The 19,106-nt window shown below is 42.4% G+C and overlaps 1 protein-coding gene across 3 annotated transcripts; it reads left to right on the top strand.

The window, feature by feature from the left end:
* Positions 1-356: 356 nt before the first annotated feature.
* Positions 357-11,745, top strand: SNRPB2 (small nuclear ribonucleoprotein polypeptide B2). 3 transcript variants are annotated; one of them, XM_029918561.1, is made up of 7 exons: positions 357-454; positions 2,012-2,101; positions 2,484-2,656; positions 7,448-7,588; positions 9,415-9,465; positions 10,841-10,929; positions 11,379-11,745. In XM_029918561.1, exons 2-7 carry the CDS (start codon positions 2,038-2,040, stop codon positions 11,536-11,538), a joined length of 678 nt encoding a protein of 225 aa, XP_029774421.1. In that variant the 5' UTR covers positions 357-454; positions 2,012-2,037; the 3' UTR covers positions 11,539-11,745. The 3 variants fall into 3 exon arrangements, with proteins under 3 accessions (XP_029774421.1, XP_029774422.1, XP_029774423.1); XM_029918562.1 differs by lacking the exon at positions 357-454 and adding an exon at positions 628-899; XM_029918563.1 differs by lacking the exon at positions 357-454 and having other exon boundaries at positions 2,452-2,656.
* Positions 11,746-19,106: the final 7,361 nt, after the last annotated feature.

Raw genomic sequence — 19,106 nt, 5'->3', positions numbered from 1 at the left:
GCTGTCTTAAAGATGAGGTTAAACTAGATGCCACCAGAGATCCCAGAAGGGCAAAACTAGGGCACCATCCCCGTAGTTGTTATGAGGGGTAGTTGCTGTAAAACTACACAGGATCTGGAAAAATGAAAGGCACAGTTGTGTGGGGTAAAACCGCACAAAGCAGAGGCTCAGTAAGGAACCACTGCCCTTCCTCCATTGTACTACCCCAGAATTACAGTTTAATCCATGCGGTTTCCACAATTTTTTCCCCTTCCCTAAAGACCCTTCTGGCTTCTAGGTGTGCGCGTGCGCACAGAGATTCCCCGCTTTGGCCGTCGGAGCCGGGGAGGCATCGATCGACTCCGTGCTCGACTGCTCGACTTTGTCGGCACTAGATTGAGACGCGTGGTAGCGAAACTTCCGGTGGCGGCTCGGTTTCCGGCTTTCGGTTTTGCTGGCGCTGCGCGGGCCTCAGGTGAGTTTGAACGCGTTTTCGTTGTCTCTTTCCGTTCTCCCCGCTACCGGCCGCCGCTGGACCCGACGCCTGCTTGTGGGAGCCGGGAGTGGACGCGGCGCGGTGGTGGGGTCGGCACGCGTTCGCTTCGGGGTTCGCAGAGGGGGCGGGGGGAGTTTGAAACTGACGCGCTGGCCCCGCGAGGACCTCGAATTTCGGAGCCTTGTCTCCGGTGGGAAGGGTTGGGATCCGGGATCGCGTGGCGGCTTCCTGGGGCTTTGGTTGAACGTGCCTGTGGCTGGAGAGGCAGGAAGCTCCTTTTGGACTCTCGGTACCCTTGCTCTAATCCAGAGCATCCTCAAACCCCGCATGAAATGTTGCGAGAGTTTTCTCTGAGGGTTCCAACGCTTTAAGTTTGACCGATCACTTCCTTCTCGTCGTTTTCGCGACCTCAGCCCGTTTTCAGGTAAGGGGGGGTCGCACGCCTGACAAGCATTACCTTCACCTGTTAAGTGTGGTCCCTGTCTGTAGGCACTTCCCTTGTCAGTGACCCTATACTGTTCACAAACAGTGGGCCTGAAATTTGTGAAATGAAGGAATATGTGGGGCACGGAGGAAATAAAGCAAGGTCACAGTTTGCCCCTGAAAACAATGTAAAAAGTAAAGTAGCGAGGTGAGCGTGAAAGAGAAGTGCGAGGAGAACAGCGGAATTGCCCGGCCTGCTGTTTATTAGCTATCTGACCTTAGGCAAGTCCTTTAACCTTAATTAAAGCAGCTACTTGAAGTACTTCCTGCCCGTGCAAGAACTGTGCTTGAACTTTATATCTCATTCAGTCTTCTGAGTTCTACTCGGTAAATTCTGTTACGCCAGCCCCATTTTACCGCTGTGGACCCGAGAGATTAAGGAACTTGCTCTCTGTGGAGCAGCTAATGATAAGCATAGATAAAATTTGAATTCAGATGTGGTCTGTGCTAGAATCTGAGCTCTTCACCATCACGCAGTACTGCTCTCTCCGAGCTCCCTAACTTCAAGTCAGGTAGAGTTAGGACAGCTGGTGATGGTGCGTATAAATTAAGTAATAAGTGCAAAGTGCTTTTGAAGTGTACCCATGAAGTATTGCTGGGTAAACTTTGTTAATGTCGTGTCTTAATGATTTTTACTGGTCATACATTTGTTAGGTTTTCATTTTTCTTGAAATCTACTCAATTTTAAAATAATTTCATTAAAAATTAAAGTCATTTCATGAGGCAGATGAACAAACAGTATTGCTTGTCACAAGTGAAAGGTAACTATAAAAATAAATGTATTGGAGGAAATAATCTTACTAAAATCTGCCTGGGTCCTGGTGCTCCACGAAGTTTTGAGCCTGACAACTGTTTGTTTGTTTGTTTTTGTTTGTTTAAAAAGTAGGGCTGGCAAGTGGTGGGAGAGGTTTTAAAAACTGCTAACAAACTAGTATTTTCTGACACATGGGATTGAAAGAAAATTGGTATGTTAATAATCCTTATGTCCTTATGCCATACAGCAGTGTGAGTTAACATTCTCGATTTATAACCAAATATTTACTGTCTCCTTAGGCTATTTGAATAGTATAACCCCAAACATGGATATAAGACCAAATCATACAATTTATATCAACAACATGAATGACAAAATTAAAAAAGAAGGTAAGTGCTTTTAAAGAACATTTATTCACAACAAAAGTGTGTTTATACCAACATGTTCAAAATTGTACTGCTTCAAAACTTCTCACACAGCTCTCTTTGTCAGTACCTGAGACAGTGCCTTGTTTCTTTTTGTGTGAGGAGTTTAAGGCTTTTTAAAAACAAAAATCGAGGCTGAAAATAAGTGGAATGTGTTTTTACTCATAGGTAAAATGGTTTGGAACAACTTTTAAAATTAGCCAATAGAATAATGTGATTTTATTAAAATACGTGACTTTGTATAAATAAGTGTATGATGGGGGTTTCTCACTACAGTGTCATTTAATGAAGAATTTTGTCATTGTTTCTTTCAGAAATAACTTGTTTCCCCTCTAATTTTGCTCAGAATTGAAGAGATCCCTATATGCACTGTTTTCTCAGTTTGGCCACGTGGTGGATATCGTAGCTTTAAAGACCATGAAGATGAGGGGCCAAGCCTTTGTTATATTTAAGGAACTGGGCTCATCCACAAATGCCTTGAGACAGTTACAAGGATTTCCATTTTATGGTAAACCGATGGTAAGGCGATATAATTATTTTGGGTATAATCCCTGTTATTGGTATTTTAAGTTTGTAGACATATGCATGAAACTGGGTATTTCTGCCTCAATTATGTGTTAGAGCAAGTTTGGTTTATTTATATTTTTATCTTTATAGAAACACAATACTGGTAGAGTTTATAATTAGTTTATGATAGTTCAGATAGGAATTAACAAAATATACTGAGATGTAGAGTGTTAATTTTTTTTTTACGTTTACTTTTATTTATTGGGAGGGGGGGCCGAGAGAAAGGGAGACAGAATCCTAAGCAGGTGTCACATTGTCAGCACAGAGCCCAATGTGGGGCTCAGACTCAGGAACCCGTGAACCGTGAGAGCATGACCTGAGCTGAAGAAATCTAGAGTCAGAGGCTTAACCAACTGAGCCACCCAGGTGCCCCAAGATGTAGAGTGTTAAAAAAAACAGTGACAGCATTGGCAATATTCTTATCTTGAAAGAACTAGAAGTTAATAACTCGGAATATTAAAAACAAATCTTTAAACTTATAAAATAATACAAAATAAAATTATGGGTCCAAGGAAATAAACTTCGACGTTTCAGAAAATACCATATCAAGATAGCCTATATCAGAAGCCGTACAGTTTAGAAAAAGCAGTGATCCAAGAAAAATTCATTGGTTTAAATTCATAGGTTTTGTTGGTGAGTAACAATGAACAGAAGTGAAATTGTTATGCTTAGAAAGTTTTAAACTCAGGAACGACGTAGTGAGATTCACCTTTGGCTGCTGGAAGAGGACCAGATTGTGGGAGAGCAGGGAGAGATGTGGGGGCTCCATGAGGAGGCCACGGGTGTAAGGCAGAGATGGTAGAGGATTGAATTCGAGTAGAGACAGGGTGTAAAGCAGGGGTTTCCAGATGTGTGAATGAATACAGGGATACCTTGGGTGTGGATTTCTGAGTGCTTTTCTCTGGGACTGGAATGGGATGGGAAGGGACCTTGGGGAAAGTCAGGGCCCAGAGTTTGAAGGCCGAGGGTCCTCATTCTGCCGTTAACTGGCTCTGTGCCCAGTGTGTTCATTTTCAGTACCTGTAAGATATAAGCAGATTGGGTGTCCTTTGGGTTAGTTCAGATTTTAGCAAACACTTCATAGAAGAATAAATAATATTTGAGGCTTTGTGGACCACATGCACGTTTCTTTTGCATATTCTTGTATATATGTGTGAGTGTTTTTAACAACCCTTTAAAACTGGTAAAAAAAAAAAAAAAAAAAAAAACCACCTTAGAGGCCATATAAAAAAAATAGGCCATGGTCTAGATTTGGTCCATAGTTTGTAGTGCAGATACTGGCTTAATCCCTTTATTTTAAAATGAGGAGTGAGGAGCAGAAGTTGCCTATCTAGATTACATTAATATAACCAGTGGCAGTGCGGGGACCTTAAATCACACCCACTATTGTGATTTTTTTTTCTTCTAAACTAAGGGTCTGCACACTGTCCTAAAGGGCTAGGTAGTAAATATTTTAGGTTTTGTGGGCCAGTTGATCTCTCCAGCAGCCTTTTAAAAAATTCTTCTTTACTGTTTATTTTTGAGAGAGTGCGAGCATTAGAAGGGGAGGGGAAGAGAGAGAGGGAGACACAGAATCTGAAGCAGGCTCCAGGCTCCAAGCTGTCAGCACAGAGTCGGATTCAGGGCTCAGACTCCCAAACCGTGAGATCATGACCTGAGCCAAAGTTGGACACTTAACCAGCTGAGCCACTCAGGTGCCCCCAGCAGCTATTTAACTCTGCCTTTATAGCAAGAAAAGCAGCCCTAGGGGCACCTGGGTGGCTCAGTCGGTTAAGTCTCCGGCTTCGGCTCAGGTCAGATCTCACGTTCGTGGGTTCAAGCCCCGCGTCAGGCTCTGTGCTGACAGCTAGCTCAGAGCCTGGAGCCTGCTTCCGGTTCTGTCTCCTTCTCTCTCTGCCTCTCCCCCTCTCATGCTCTGTCTCTCTCTGTATCAAAAATAAATAAAACATTAAAAAAAAAAATTAAAAAAAGAAAAGCAGCCCTAGAGGGTATGCTAATGAAGGAAGGTGGCTCTGTTCCGAAAGACCTAATTTACAAAAACAAGCAGTGTTGGCTGTGGTCAGTAGTTCGAGGGCCTTTATGTAGCATGCTGTTTAAATTGGGGGTGGGCACGTTTTATCTGTCACTGGAGCAAGTTTTCCTTCTCTATCAAGTTCGCCTTCTCCCATCACTTCCTATCTGATGGGCGCCATCTGCGTGGCAAGGCCCTACATGTCTTCTTTTTGATAAATTGGTATTTCCTGAACCCAGGTTGTTTTTCTTAGTACCTATGAAGAAAGAGCATAATGGAGATCTCACTTGGCAGGAGCATAAGACGGGGTTTTAGTTTAAATCTAAAATTACATAAATGTGGAGGAACAATTTTCCTGTAGAGGATTTTAAGGCTGTTTGGTGGAGATGACCAGTTTGCATGTGCTTATTACTCAAGATACAGAAGAGCTAGAAATGGCTGTTTGGCCCTGGCTTCACTTTGCCAATTAATTACTTTAATCCATGGAAAAAGTCCAGTAGACTGATACTGCACTGAAAGTATTTTATGAGTTCCATTCTCTGCCTTTAGGAAGGTAGCAGATACTGCCATATCTCCAGCATCCTGGAAGAGGAAGAAGAACATTCTTTGAGCTGTCTTGTTTGTGTTTATTTGGGTGGTTCTAGCGGCTCTTCTGTTTTAACTCCCAACAGATCAGATCAGAAATGAACAAAATTTTTATAACTTGAAACTCATAGCAAAATTACCCTAATTCAAGGATATTTGATTATTTAATGCCAAAAATAGAAGAACCACCTCCCTAAATGGCTTCTGTTATGAAACCTTTAGCATAAATGTAAACTTTGCCCCTTCTCTAAGCTGTGGGTGTACTACTTTTATCGCTCATGGGTACTTAGTCTAGACCAGAGTTTTCCAGCATTGGCCCTTTTGACATTCTGAACTGAATAATTCTTGTCGTGGTGGGCTGTCTTCATTGCAGAGTGTTTATCAGCATCCCTGGTCTCTCTGCTGCATGCCAATACCGAGACAACCCACGGTGTCTCCATTCAGTAGCACCAGCTTTCCCCTGTGGGCAGAATCAGCTCGATTGGGAATCACTAGTGTAGACCAGACAGCTTAGAATGATGGCTGAGATCAGAGATATTCACGGGTCACTGTGTCATCAAGACAGACACAAGATGACCCGACATCTCTTCAGGTCAGGGAGAAGGTTGAAGAACTAGGGGAGATGGGAGGGAGTCTGGGACCAAGTCTGTTCCTTGCGGTTAGATGATGCCACGCAAAACCACAGCTGTTTGCAGGGGTAAGATCGCTCAGAGACCCTCTGCTGCAGCGGCTGGGAGCAGCCAGAGAAGGTGCTGGGTACTGAGGTGAGTGTAGGCGTGCTTTCCTTGTGGCCCAGTATATTGATCTGTAGCTGAGGTAAAGAAAAGAAAGACTTGCTTTTGATTTTGACAGATTTCCTGCTTGAAGTGATGATACTTCAGAAGGTCTCTGGTTTCCCTGCAGACTGAGATGAAATTCTTACTCTATTAGGCAAGTTTAGACAGTAATTTGAAGGACTTTTGTGTTTTTATATGGTCAAAGAACTTGTTTCAGCTCATTCAGCCCCAGAGAAAAAATGTTTCCTTGAAGTGGAAGTTGCAGTTTGCAAATAGATGCACCCTAGAAATAGCTGTAACTCCTAGCAAAAGTTTTGGAATGGGTGATTGAGTCTAGCACTGTGGCAATGCCCGAAGCCAGGGCCATGCTAGTCCAAGTGTGGGCCCCACCATCAGCCCTGTGCTTTCGTTCAAGTTCAGAATGTCAGGCCTCTCTCAGACCTCCCACATCAGAATCTGAGTCTTACAAGCTCTCCGGGTGGTTGGAAAGCCCACTAGAGTTTACCAAATGCTCTCCTAGACCAGTGTTTTTAAACGCTTGCCTGCTGGCCCGCTAGCGTGCTGGCCCTGTGGCTCGGGCGTAGGAAGAAGCAGCAGGAGGCCTGGTTGCACCCGTGCCATGCCATCCTTTGTTTCTTTTCAAAGCATTTTAAAGTATAAGTTGATGCCACTGTCGGTCATTTCATTTAAAAATAATAGATCGGAGCACCTGGGTGGCTCAGTAGGTTAAGCATCTGACTCTTAGTTTCATCTCAGGTCATGATCTCATGTTTCGTGGATTCAAGCCCCACTTTGGACTCTGTGCTGACAGTGTACAGCTTGCTTGGGATTCTCTCTCTCCCCCTGTGTCTCTGCCCCACCTGTGCTTGCACTCTTTCTGTCTTTCTCAAAATAATTAAATAAACTTAAAAAAATAAAAATAGACTGGATTCAAAGGGAAATTCTTCACCATCTTTAGTACTTAACTTTGGAAATCAGAAATTCCGTATGACACATTCTACAGCAGGTTGACACATCTTGACCCTTGTACTGAGAGTCCCTGCTGAGCAGCAGACAACTGTCCGTTGTACTTCTCTCTGTTTAATCAAATGGAGAGAAGCAGTGGTGCAGATGCTGTAAAGTTCTGTTTTTCCCAGATGAAAATCTTTGGTTTTTCTTCCGATAAACATAGTTGAGTCTGACTTTGTCTAAAAGTCGTGAATTATAGACCACAATTTCTTTTCATCAGGTGCGTGTTTGACAGATTTCCTCAGGGATGTGTTTCAAACTAGCAAGTAGCGTATTTGTAGAATGAAATTTGAAATATTAATGAGTATCATAAACAGCCTTCAGCATAATGAATAGTAACCTATTTCCACATAATTAAAACAGCGAATCCAGTATGCAAAAACAGATTCTGATATAATATCTAAAATGCGTGGTACTTTTGCCGACAAAGAAAAGAAAAAGGAAAAGAAGAAAGCGAAAACGGTGGAACAGACCGCGACAGCGGCCAACAAGAAGCCTGGCCAGGTAGGACGCTCCGAGGCCCTGGTCTGCTGGGGGTGCACACGTGACCGGGGCTTCTGCGCTCCACTTATGGGAGGATCTCAGAGGCCTGTGTGTGTGTTTGTGCCCACGTGTGTCTCAGGAAGGACTTTTAAGAAGCTGGAATGGTTGTGTTCTTAGGAGTTCAAGATTTATGTTTAAGCACCAGATTAAAACATACACCTCTACATCTGCAGATTTATATTATTGTTTGAATTTGCTAGTCAGTTCCGTTGTCCTTCAAAATATGTTAGTATTTGTTGGCTTATTTCTCAACTTCTGCATCCAAATAATACAAATAATTGGATAGTATCCAACTAATTCACTGGAGCCTGTCTTGGGATTCTGTGTCCCCCTCTCTCTGACCCTCCCCTGCTCACACTGTCTGTCTTTCTCTCTCACTCAAAAATAAATAAAACATTAAAAAATTTAGGACTAGATCTTTCAAGATTAACTGACTAGTTGAAGTTTGTGTCAGTTGAAATGTAAATTCTTAAAATGGGCTAAGAAATCTTTTTAAATTAATGGGTTTTTAAAAAAATACTTAAAAATTTTAATTCCAGTGTAGTTAACATAAGTGTTCTTAGTTTCAGGTGTACAGCACAGTGGTCCAACAATTCCGTACATTACTTGGTGCTCATCACCATAAGTGAGCAGAGTACTCTTCATCCCCTTCCCCCATTTCACTCATCCCCTCCTCAACCTCCCCTCTGGCAACCACCAATTTGTTGTCTGTAAATAAGGGTCTGTTTCTGGTTTGGTTTCTTTCTTTTTTTCCTTTGTTCATTTGTTTTGCTTCTGAAATGTCACAGGAGTGAAATTGTATGGTATTTGTCTTTTCTGACTTACTTCACTTAGCATTAGACACTCCCTCCCTGTCATTGCAGATGGCGAGATTTCATTCTTTTACAGCTTAATAACGTTCCATTGTGTGTATATGAATACGTATACATATATGTATATATGTAAATACACCACATCTTTATTTATCTATCGATGGACACTTGGGCTGCTTTCATGATTTGGCTTTTGTAAGTAATACAGCTGTAAACATCAGGGTGCATGTATCCTTGGGAATTAGTGTTTTTGTGTTCTTTGGATAAATATCCAGTCGTGCAGTTACTGGATTTAATTTTTTGAGGAACCTCTATAGTTTGGATTCTCATCAACAGTGCACGAGGCCTCCTTTTTCTTTGCATCCTCACCAACACTTGTGGTTTCTTGTGTTTCTCGTTTTAGCCATTCTGACAGGTGTGAAGTGTTCTCTCATTTTAGTTTTGATTTGCATTTCCCTGTAGATGAGTGATGTTGAGCGTCTTTTCATTTGTCTTTTGGCCTTCCGTATGTCTTCAGAGAAATGTCTGTTTATGTCTTCTGTTCATTTTTTAGTTGGATTGTTTTTTGGGTGTTGAGTTTTATCAATTCTTAATATATTTTGAATACTTAACTTTATTGGATATGTCATTTGCAGATGTCTTCTCCCATTTAGTAGGTGGTCTTTTAATAATTAATGTTAATTTTATGCAGTAATTAAAATGATAAACACAGCCTTTTTAGAGTGATTGGAAATTTTTTTAAGTTTGTTTTGAGGTCGAGCATGTGCAAGTGGGGAAGGGGCAGAGGGAAAGGTGGAGAGAAAGAGAATCCCAAGCAGGCTCTGCACCGTCCACATGGAGCCCAACACGGGGCCCAATCCCACGACCATGAGATCATGATCTAAGTCAAAATAAAGTGTCAGGACACTTAACCGACTGAGCCACCCAGGCATCCACGAATGGAAGTTTTAAATGTTTTCTCTTCCTTTTTTTTAGGGAACACCAAATGCAGCAAATACCCAAGGAAATTCAACACCAAATCCTCAGGTAATATTTCTTTCTATGTGGTGCTTGTTCTTCAAAATAAAATTATAAGCCAATAACAATAATACACAACTTGCATGTTGCTGAAAACTGAAAATAATTCCTTTACAAGACATTAAATTACATAGCACGTTAGTATAGAAACTCATTCCTCAGAACATTTTAAATTTTTTTTAAGGGGTAGAAAATGAAACCTGACTTTATCCTTTGCTTTCCATAATGTCAGTGATGGAATAAAAATGACAGATTTTAAACTCTGTGAAGGCTGGGAGCAAACTTTTTTGTTTTCCCTACAATATGTCTGAAGCCCGGGACCTTCCAGACACACGGCATGGGAAAATTGGCCAGGTGATGGGCACTCTTTCACCTTGAAGCACTAAACCATCTTTTCTAATAAAGTTGTTTACAGGTACCCTTGCTCGCTCTTCTGAGAACAAATATATGTCTCTTTGTGTAGATGTTTAGAAACCTTTTAGCAAATCTCCCTGCTGAAGGCCTCAAAGAGAAAGCCTCAATTATGTACTAGCAGCTTTCTCTCTGGTTCATTGGATGCTCAAGTCTGACAAGATCCTTAAATCCATAGAAGTCTTTGCATCTCTGAGCTTTCCTTTTCTGATTTTAAGTTGTGTACATATTTCTGTAATCTGTTTCCCTTCTTTGAAGTCTTTTGCCAATTACAGTCCAGTTTACATGCCAGTCCTTCATTCTCCAAGCCTCAAGTTCTTTACTCATCATCTTTTCTCTTCCCCAAAGTACCCTGAAGTCAGAGAGGCTCTTCTGTACAGGAGGAGCCTGTTTCTATTGGTTTTTACAACCCCAGGTTGGGATGTCAAAAGATTAGTTTGATATCTAACAATGGTGTTTGTTTCTGCTTACTTGGATGTAAGTAGGTGCTCTGTCCATCTCATTTACTCACGAAAATCATGGGTCACCCAGTAGTGGCTCTACGTGGTAGTTCCAAGTTTCTTACGCGCCGGGAGGTTGTAAATAGCGCGGAGGATTAAGTATCTGGGGGTTGTTACATGGGTCACCAGCTGAGGGTGGGCGACGCGGCTGCCTCCGCTGGTTAGGGTCGTTCACCTGTGTAATCCAGCTGACAGAGCCCTCCCCTCACAACTTAAACATTGGTTTAAGTACTATTAATGTCTTATAACTCAATGAGATTTATAATCATTCAAGTTTGTATAAAGTGACTTGAATGTCCCTAGTTGCCATCAGGTTTATTTCTGTTTGTGTGGTGTCTTTATTTAGTGTTCAGTGTAGTGCTATGATTTCATAATCCTTAATAAACCAGAATTTTAGATTTTAATTTAAGAGCTAAATGGCTTACTATAGTTTTTGTACTTAAATCTAACTTTGCTTTTTTTCTTTGTAATAGGTCCCTGATTACCCTCCTAACTATATTTTATTCCTTAATAACTTACCAGAAGAGACGAATGAGATGATGTTATCCATGCTGTTCAATCAGTAAGTCTTTTCATAAACCAGTGTGTGTGCTGAAATCCTCCCGCCAGGACGTGGAGCACTTCCGTGGGCTGAATCCATTTGTGAGTTCCACGGCAGTACTTCCTTACAGGCTCGTGGATTTAGTCTGGGATGAATACTGAATTGAAGCCCGTCTGCAGATTTAGCAAATGAAGAGCTGAAATACCTCTGATGTTTGAATTATTAATTCTAATTAATGAGTAAAACGGGAAACCAAGCCTTGATGACAAAAGTAGAATTAGCTTACAGTCTGTAGACACTTCTTTCACGGCATTACCAATTACATCTTAGACTCTTTCAGCCTACTCAGGATTCTTGGTAGGTTATAATACTTTTCCTAGACCGATATCAGGAAGTTGCTTAACAAATTTAAACAGAATAGACATCTATGTATTTGACAGCATTTATATAAATTGTTTCTCCTTTTCCAGGTTTCCTGGTTTTAAGGAAGTACGTTTGGTGCCTGGGAGGCATGACATTGCTTTTGTTGAATTTGAGAATGATGGACAGGCTGGAGCCGCCAGGGATGCTTTACAGGGATTTAAGATCACGCCTTCCCATGCCATGAAGATCACCTATGCCAAGAAATAACGTGGGATGGTGGTCTTTCAAGGACTTGGTGTTGTTTATAGTGTTTGTTTTGATAACATTGGTCAGCCCATTTTAATAGTAGGGGGTGAGGGGGAGTTAAAGTGAAATTTTGGTGAATGACTTAGAGTAGCTGGTTTTGTTTAGCCTTAGTAAACTATGAAATATGAAGGCCTTAATTTTGTACAATAAACTATAATTTGTACTCTATGCATACTGCTTCATTTCATTGTCCTATCCGCAAATGCTCACTCTAGTTTACAGCACATCTTAAGGTGTCTAAACCTGTCAGGATGCTTTCATAGTAGTATTTTGGAGCAGCTAATGGAATCATTTTAGTAAAAGTGAAGGAGAATTAGAAAACCTGAATTAGGTTTTCTAGAGTTGCCATCCTGCTGGAGGCTGGCTGGTTGGTTGGTTGGTTGGTTTTTTAATTGACTTGCATTAATGTTTGTAAAAATAGGGGTGCCTAGGTGCTTCAGTTGGTTAAGCATCTGACTTTTGATTTGATTTTGCCTCAGGTCATGACCTCATGGTTCATGAGCTCAAACCTTGTGTCAGTCTCTGCAGTTGAGCAAAGAACCTGCTTGGGGTTTTTTGTCTCTCTGTGTCTCTGTCTCTGTCTCTGTCTCTCTCTCTCTCTCTCTCTCACACACACACACACACACACACTCACTAAACTTAAAAAATTGCCCTGGTGTTAAAAGAAAATGAAACCTGGACAGGATCTAAATTTGAGCCTTGTGCTCTTCAAATAAATGAGCATTGTTTTTTTGCCGTGAATAGGCATTTCACAAAGCTTTACATTCAGCATTTGAGTAAAGGCCATTTAGGAGTAACTGTACTTACGTTTTCCAGGAAAACAGAAGGAAAGGGAATGCTGTCTTCGAACTTCTCATCTTATGCTCTCATCCTCCTGCTGTGAAATTGTTTTGAAGGAATACCTGCTTGGCTAGTAAACTAACCTCTTCATTGAAAGACCTCCACAGGAAAGAATTTGCAGTCTATAGTATTTTATTTTTGAGAGACAGGAAGAGTGTGATCAGGGGAGGGGCAGAGAGAGAGAGGGAGACACAGAATCCGAAGCAGGCTCCAGGCTCTGAGCTGTCAGCACAGAGCCTGACGTGGGGCTCGAATCCATGAACCATGAGATCATAACCTGAGCCAAAGTCAGATACTTAACTGACTGAGCCACCCCTGTGCCCCTCTGTAATATTTTTTAAGACAAATGGGCTGACTTGTAAAGGGTTACCAATTCTAATCTTGATATCTTTTTGTAATTCTCAAATACCAGTGTTTAATTCATTAACATCAAAGCTCATTTTCTTTAGCTTTTGATTCATACCTAGGGTTATGATTCAGTTCCATCCTACTAAAACCATAGATGTCTTTTAAAAGTGAACAATTTTTTGCACATAGAGCACACTTTAAAGTGATACTTGGTTTTTGTGCGTGTGTTCTCTTTCACTATTTCCTTGAACAAAAGTTAGGAATTGTCTGCTTTTAGACACATGTAGGTTTTTATCCCATTACTCCTGTGCCTATATAAGGAGGAAAAAGGAAAATCGTTCTTATTCCTAAAGCTGCTACATTTAGTCTGACTCTTATTTGAATAATTTTAAGTCAGTTGTCAAGTTCATGTACTTTTATAAAATGTACGAACAACGAATTACTAGAAAAGACCATGCTTCTGGATGTTAGAGCAATGCCGATTGCTACTAAGTTCTAACTCTTTACTCTCAGTGACTCTTATCTTAGAAAAGGTTTCATGGAGGGGTGCCTAGGTGGCTCAGTCAGTTAAGCCACCGACTTTGGTTCAGGTCATGATCTCGTGGTTTGTGAGTTTGAGCCCCACGTCAGGCTCTGTGCTGACAACTTGGATTCTGTGTCTTCTTCACTCTCTGCCCCTCCCCTGCTCACGCTCTGTCTCTCTGTCTCAAAAATAAATATAAGCATTAAAGAAAAAAAAAAGTTTCACAGAGCCCCTGCTCTGAGTGTATGAGAGGAAGTAGAGAGGTCAGTGTGACTGGAGTGAGGTGGGAGCAAGGGGAATATGTAGCACTTTAAGGGACTTGCTTAAACTGTGAAATGGGGAACTCATAGATATTTTTTAAAATTGAGTTACATACACTAAAATTCACCCATTTTTAGTGAGTTTTGATGAGTGACCCAGTGTGATGAGTTTTGACACTTGTATACCGTTGTGTAGTAATCCTAATTAAGATACAGAGCATTGTCACCCCTCCTAAACAGGCTCCCTTTACCCCTTTGCGGTCAATCTATTCCCCAGCCCCCACCCCCATCCCTGACCCTCGGCAACCACTGATCTGCTTTGTATCACTATAATTGTGCCCTGTCTACAGTGCTTTTGAACTTCATCTCTATTGGATGCACCAGCAGTTCTACCAGTGGATGGGCATTTGGGATCTTTTTAATTTGGGACTGTTAGAGAGCTTAGAACATTCACATGCAAGTCCGTGTGGACATGTTCTGTCAGAAGATTTTGAGCACAGGAGTGACACCTGACTACTTTCAAAAGCTTTTTATTTTGATATAATTTCCAATTTATATAAAAATTGTAGAAATAGTACACAGCTCCCATGAACGTTAGGAGTGTGCTGCCTTGACTGCTTGTCACCCTTCAACACGGTGGTGTGTTATTTCATAAGTACAAGACACCCTGCTATGTAACTACTGCATGACCAGCAAAATCAGGAAATCCATTAATCCAGAATCCCATCTGATTACATTTTGCTGATGTCCTCAAAATGACCCAAGATTCCAGCCCAGGATTGTGTGACGTGTAGTTGTGTCTCTTCAGTCTCTTGTTCATTCCTCATCCTGTCCTTATCTTTTCATGGTCTTAATTGTAGGTAGAGATTCCTAAATGTCTGTTTCTGTGGCTAGATCTATACAATAGTATGGGGGCGCCTGGGTGGCTCAGTCGGTTAAGTGTCCAACTTGGCTCAGGTCATGATCACGCAGTCTTGAGTTCAAGCCCCTCATCAGGCTCTCTGCTGTCAGTTTAGAGCCTGGAGCCTGCTTCTGATTCTGTGTGTCCCTCTTTCTGCCCCTCCTCCACTCATGCTCTGTCTCAAAAATGAATGTTAAAATTTTTTTTTAATAAATTAAAAATGAATTTACAGTAGTGCCTCTAATCGCAGTCCAACAACTCCAAGTTTATTCTGGGCTTCCCCCTTATCTGTACCTCTCTCTCTGCTCCCATTAACCTCAATGCAGTTACTTGCTTAAATCTCCCCAAATATAGCCAAACTCTGGGAAGCAAAGCTTCAAGAGGGAAGAAGGGGAAGAAAGAAAAGGAGCCAACTATACTTTGAAGATGATTTGATCAAGCTGGGATCTTCTGACCGTCCCTCCCTTGCCATCTGTGGGAGTTGCCAGAAGTTTTGGTGGAAGTAGATGTGCCCAGCTAATGTGGTTCTTAACTTCAAGTTTAACTTTCAACTTTGACTGCATATCTGAATCATCTGGGAGACATTTGCAAACGCTGACACCTAATCTACACCCCATATCAATTAACTCCCAATCTCTAGGTGTGAAACCCAGCCATCAATATTTTGAAGCGCCCCGAGTGATTTCGTAGTGAGCTAAGAATGAACAAAGCCGATTTCTACCGTTATGAAGTAGGCTGTGACGATTAGATCATTAGCTCAAATTGTATTTTTCAAAGGCAGCGTATTAAGTAGAAGACAGGGTAAAAAATGGGAAGTGTTGTAAGATGCACACATCTCCATTTTGAACATTAAGGCCTAAAGTCGTTTCTGTTTGGCTATTTAGCAAACATTTTATCCCTTGGAAATATTGTAGCTAGCAAATAGCTAATGAGGAATGTGAAGCCCCAGCTTAGAATTCGTACGGTGATTGACTTGCCCTGGAGCAGTACGTCTCACACTTTCATGTTCTTCCAAATCACTAGCGAGACCTGTTAAACTGTACATGGATCTGGCAGGACTGGGGTGGGGTCCGAGGGGCCTTATAACATGATGCTGAAGGTGCCATTCTGGAGACCAGGCTTTGGTGACAAAACCCCAGAGTCGCTGTCTTAATAATTTAGTTAGCAAGTCTTGATTTTGGGGTGTTATGAACCTCTTGGGGTTTTTTCTTCTTTTTTCTTTATTTATTTTGAGAGAGAGAGAGAGAGAGAGAGAGAGTGCGGTTGGGGGAGGGGCAGAGAGAGGGAGAGAGCGAGAACCCCAAGCAGGTTCCACACTGCCAGTGCAGAGCTGGACACAGGGCTCAAACCCACAAAACTGAGGTCATGACCTGAGCAGAAACCAAGAGTCAGACTGTTCACTGAGACACCATGGGCCCCCTGAACCTCTTTTGAAGTCTGTTAAAACCTAAGGGCTTTCCCCAGGAATAATGAAAATAAAAACATACAATTTCAGGGGGGCCATGCATTCACTCAGTGAATATTTACTTTTGAGTACCAAGGATTTTTCTGGGTGCTAACGATAGAGCGATGGACAAGATAGACAAGGTCCCCACCTCCTGGAGCTTTCATCGTGGGGCCTGGGGACAAAGCACCACCACATAGATGAGGTATGTCAGGTAGTGGTAAGTGATGAGTATGTACCACGGTCACCCGATGGGCCGACTGGGTTGGAGGAAGGCAAGAATGGCCTTGTGAAACGGGTCTGGCTGAGGACACGTCTTGTCCAGAGACCTGAGTGCCAGCATATGGAGGGAAGCCTCCAGCAATAAGCTTAGGAGGACCTGAAGTAGAAATGAGCTCAGCACTTTCAAAAGACCGAGCAGCTGGTATGGCAGGAAGAGAGCGAGCAAGGAGGGAGTTACAGGAGGTGACTTCAGGGGGGCAGAGGGCCTAGATTTTCCAGGGCCTTGTAGGTCACAGCAAGGAGGCTGCCTCCACCCTCTCCACTGTCCCAGCCTATTTTTAGACCTTAAAAAAGCCAGCGCCTCCATTTTAAGAACTCCAGAACGAGAACTAATTTAGGAACTAAAGCAGAAGAATGTCATCTGGGGACTAAATGCTCAGAGAATACATCTGAAAATCCGGAGGTAGAAGGTGAGGATGCTCAGGACAGAGCACTTCTCTGGACCCCGGTATCCGCAGTGCCTTGAGTATGCCTCCAGGTACACCGGATTGCTGAGCTATTTTAAGTTAAATTCCAGTCTGCAAGCAAAACTTTAATTTCCATCTCATCTCTGCCCGCCACAGACTGCTAGGACATCTCAGGCCCAATCAGGATGCACTCAGAAGGCTCTTTTCTTTACCTCTCTAACCTTTAAATAGCCAATAATGCTTTGTGTTAGCATCAGCCTTAGTTTGCTAAGTTGTTGCGTTGGCTTGGTTGTGGCTTTATTCAACGTTTCCCTCCGCTTTGGGGGTGGGGAGGCTTGTACACGGTGCGGCAATCCGAGTTTGTGCAGTCCTCGTTTCTGTTAAGTGCCTCCTAAATGGCAATTGTCTTTTAACTCTCCTGTTGAGTGCTGGCTTGAGACTGTAACCGTCTGGAAAACAGCTGCCCAATCAGGAGTAAGAAGATTTAATCAATGCTTTAGTTTTCCCAGAGACCGTCTTAGGCCCCTAGATTATAGGAAGGAAAAGTGCCCTGACAGCCTGCTTTCGGAAATGATTTCTGATTCATCCTGCCCTTGAAGTGAAACAGGAAATGAAGAATGTAAAAATCTCAATTCTGATTTGACCGTGGATGAATGGAGACAGCTCTGGACACAGTCCTGCTGGGGAAGCTTTAGATGGGGTGGTTAGGACAGGGGGCTCTGGCCTCTGCTGGGCCACGGTTGCTTCACCTACAATGAAGATACTGAGTTAAACAAGCATCCAAATCTGGGCCAGTTGTAGAAAAGAGTGTCCCCTGAAAATAACACACAGACACACATTCACCCCCGAATAAAACTCTTATTACATGGGGAATATTTTTGCTTTACAAGTTTATCCCCAGTTTTGAACAAAATTATTTTGCAAGTTGAATGCTTATCCCTCATCTTTGGGGGAGGGAGGAGGATGTTCTGCTCTGAGATCTCATCATCAGCCAAGTTGGACAGGGCATCTTGACAGGGACCTCTATTCTAGAAACAATGGGGGGAGTACACCTTATAAAATAGATACAGCCCCAAGCCCTATAAAAAGGAGCTACCTGGGGTGACGGGGTGGCTCAGTCAGTTAAGCATCTGACTCTGGCTCAGGTCATGATCTCACGGTTTGTGGGTTCAAGCCCCACATCGGGCTCTGTGTTGACAGCTCAGCGCCTGGAGCCTGTCTTCAGATTCTGTGTCTCAGTCTCTCTCTGACCCTCCCCTGCTCACGCCGTCTCTCCCTGTCTCTCTCGCAAAAGTAAACAAAAAACAAAAAAATAAAAAATAAAATAAATGAATAAAAAGCAGCTACCTAAAATCTGTCTCTCCTAATAGACAGTAAATCCTTGGGACCAGGGCCTTTTTTATTTCCTGCTATATCTCTGGTGCCTAGAACAGTGCCTGGCGCACAGTAGGTGCTCAGGAAATAGTTGTTGAGTGATGGAGCTGTGTACTGGCACTTCAGCTCTGGTGACTTCTAGTAGGGCCCCTCTTTCCATGGGAAAGATTCCCAGAAGCAGGGAGAAGGGCCGTAAGGGAAACCTCTTACTTTCTCCTTTCTCTACCCATTGGGCATTTTGAGACTGAATTTCAGAGATCTCAGAAAGGAAAAAAGAAAAAGACAGCTATTTCTTTCTATTCCACCTATTCCTTCCTTTCCTCAATTGTAGGGTCTAGATATGATAACAGCTTATGTGTTACAAACCATGTCTGCCCCAGGACAAATGTGACTTCCAAGAATCCTATCATGAATGACTTACAAACTTAAGCATCCTCAATTTATCTATTATATGAGTTTAGGTGTTTATTTTACTTTATTTTTTTAATGTTTGTTTTTGAGAGAGTGTGTGAGCAGGGGGAGGGGTAGAGAGAGAGAGAGACACTGAATCGGAAGCAGGCTCCATGTTCTGAGCTGTCAGCACAGAGCCCAACAAGGGGCTCAAACCCACCAAACCTCGAGATCATAACCTGAGCCAAAGACAGACCTTAACCAACTGAGCCACCCAGGTGCCCCATAAAGGTGTTTATTAATTGGACTTGTTTCAATGAAAATTATGTGTACTAAGGATATAGATCTCACATTTTTGGCAGATTTCCTAGAGTCGATCTATCTTTGCTTGTAAGTTGAGAGAATAGGAGACTTGAGCTAAAAAATTGTTTTAAATGATTTAAAATTCCCATAGTTCTTTCCACAATGCCCTGCTGGTGCGATATGCCACAGCTAAAGTGGCTTTCCCCATCGTGGGCCATTTTGGGATATCATTTGTGTGTAAAAAAGGACGTAACTTTTGAGTCTCTTTGGAAAACCAGATGCAAAATAGCCCCTGGAGGCCAGAAGATGTTATGAAAGCAGAGGAAGGAACAGTGGGCACCTTCCCATTGGCCGGGGACTGACCCAGATGTCTGGCTTCCACGTAAAAGACTGGAACCACTGCAGTCAGTTTCCACTTCCAGTTAAGGAACGATAGGAAGAACAGCAGAAAGGGAAG

This window comes from Suricata suricatta, chromosome 12 (assembly GCF_006229205.1).
Source record: "Suricata suricatta isolate VVHF042 chromosome 12, meerkat_22Aug2017_6uvM2_HiC, whole genome shotgun sequence".
Lineage (NCBI taxonomy): Eukaryota > Metazoa > Chordata > Mammalia > Carnivora > Herpestidae > Suricata > Suricata suricatta.
The sequence above is the reverse complement of the archived record's forward strand: the minus strand, read 5'-3'. Positions and strand labels throughout refer to the sequence as shown.

What these genes read in the sequence shown, in the direction of transcription:
- SNRPB2 (XM_029918561.1), top strand. Translation starts at nt 2,038, where the DNA reads ATGGATATAAGACCAAATCATACAATTTATATCAACAACATGAATGAC. An exon ending in CCAACAAGAAGCCTGGCCAG is followed by an intron (nt 7,589 to 9,414) that starts GTAGGACGCTCC and finishes CCTTTTTTTTAG; the next exon opens with GGAACACCAAATGCAGCAAA. An exon ending in TTATCCATGCTGTTCAATCA is followed by an intron (nt 10,930 to 11,378) that starts GTAAGTCTTTTC and finishes CTCCTTTTCCAG; the next exon opens with GTTTCCTGGTTTTAAGGAAG.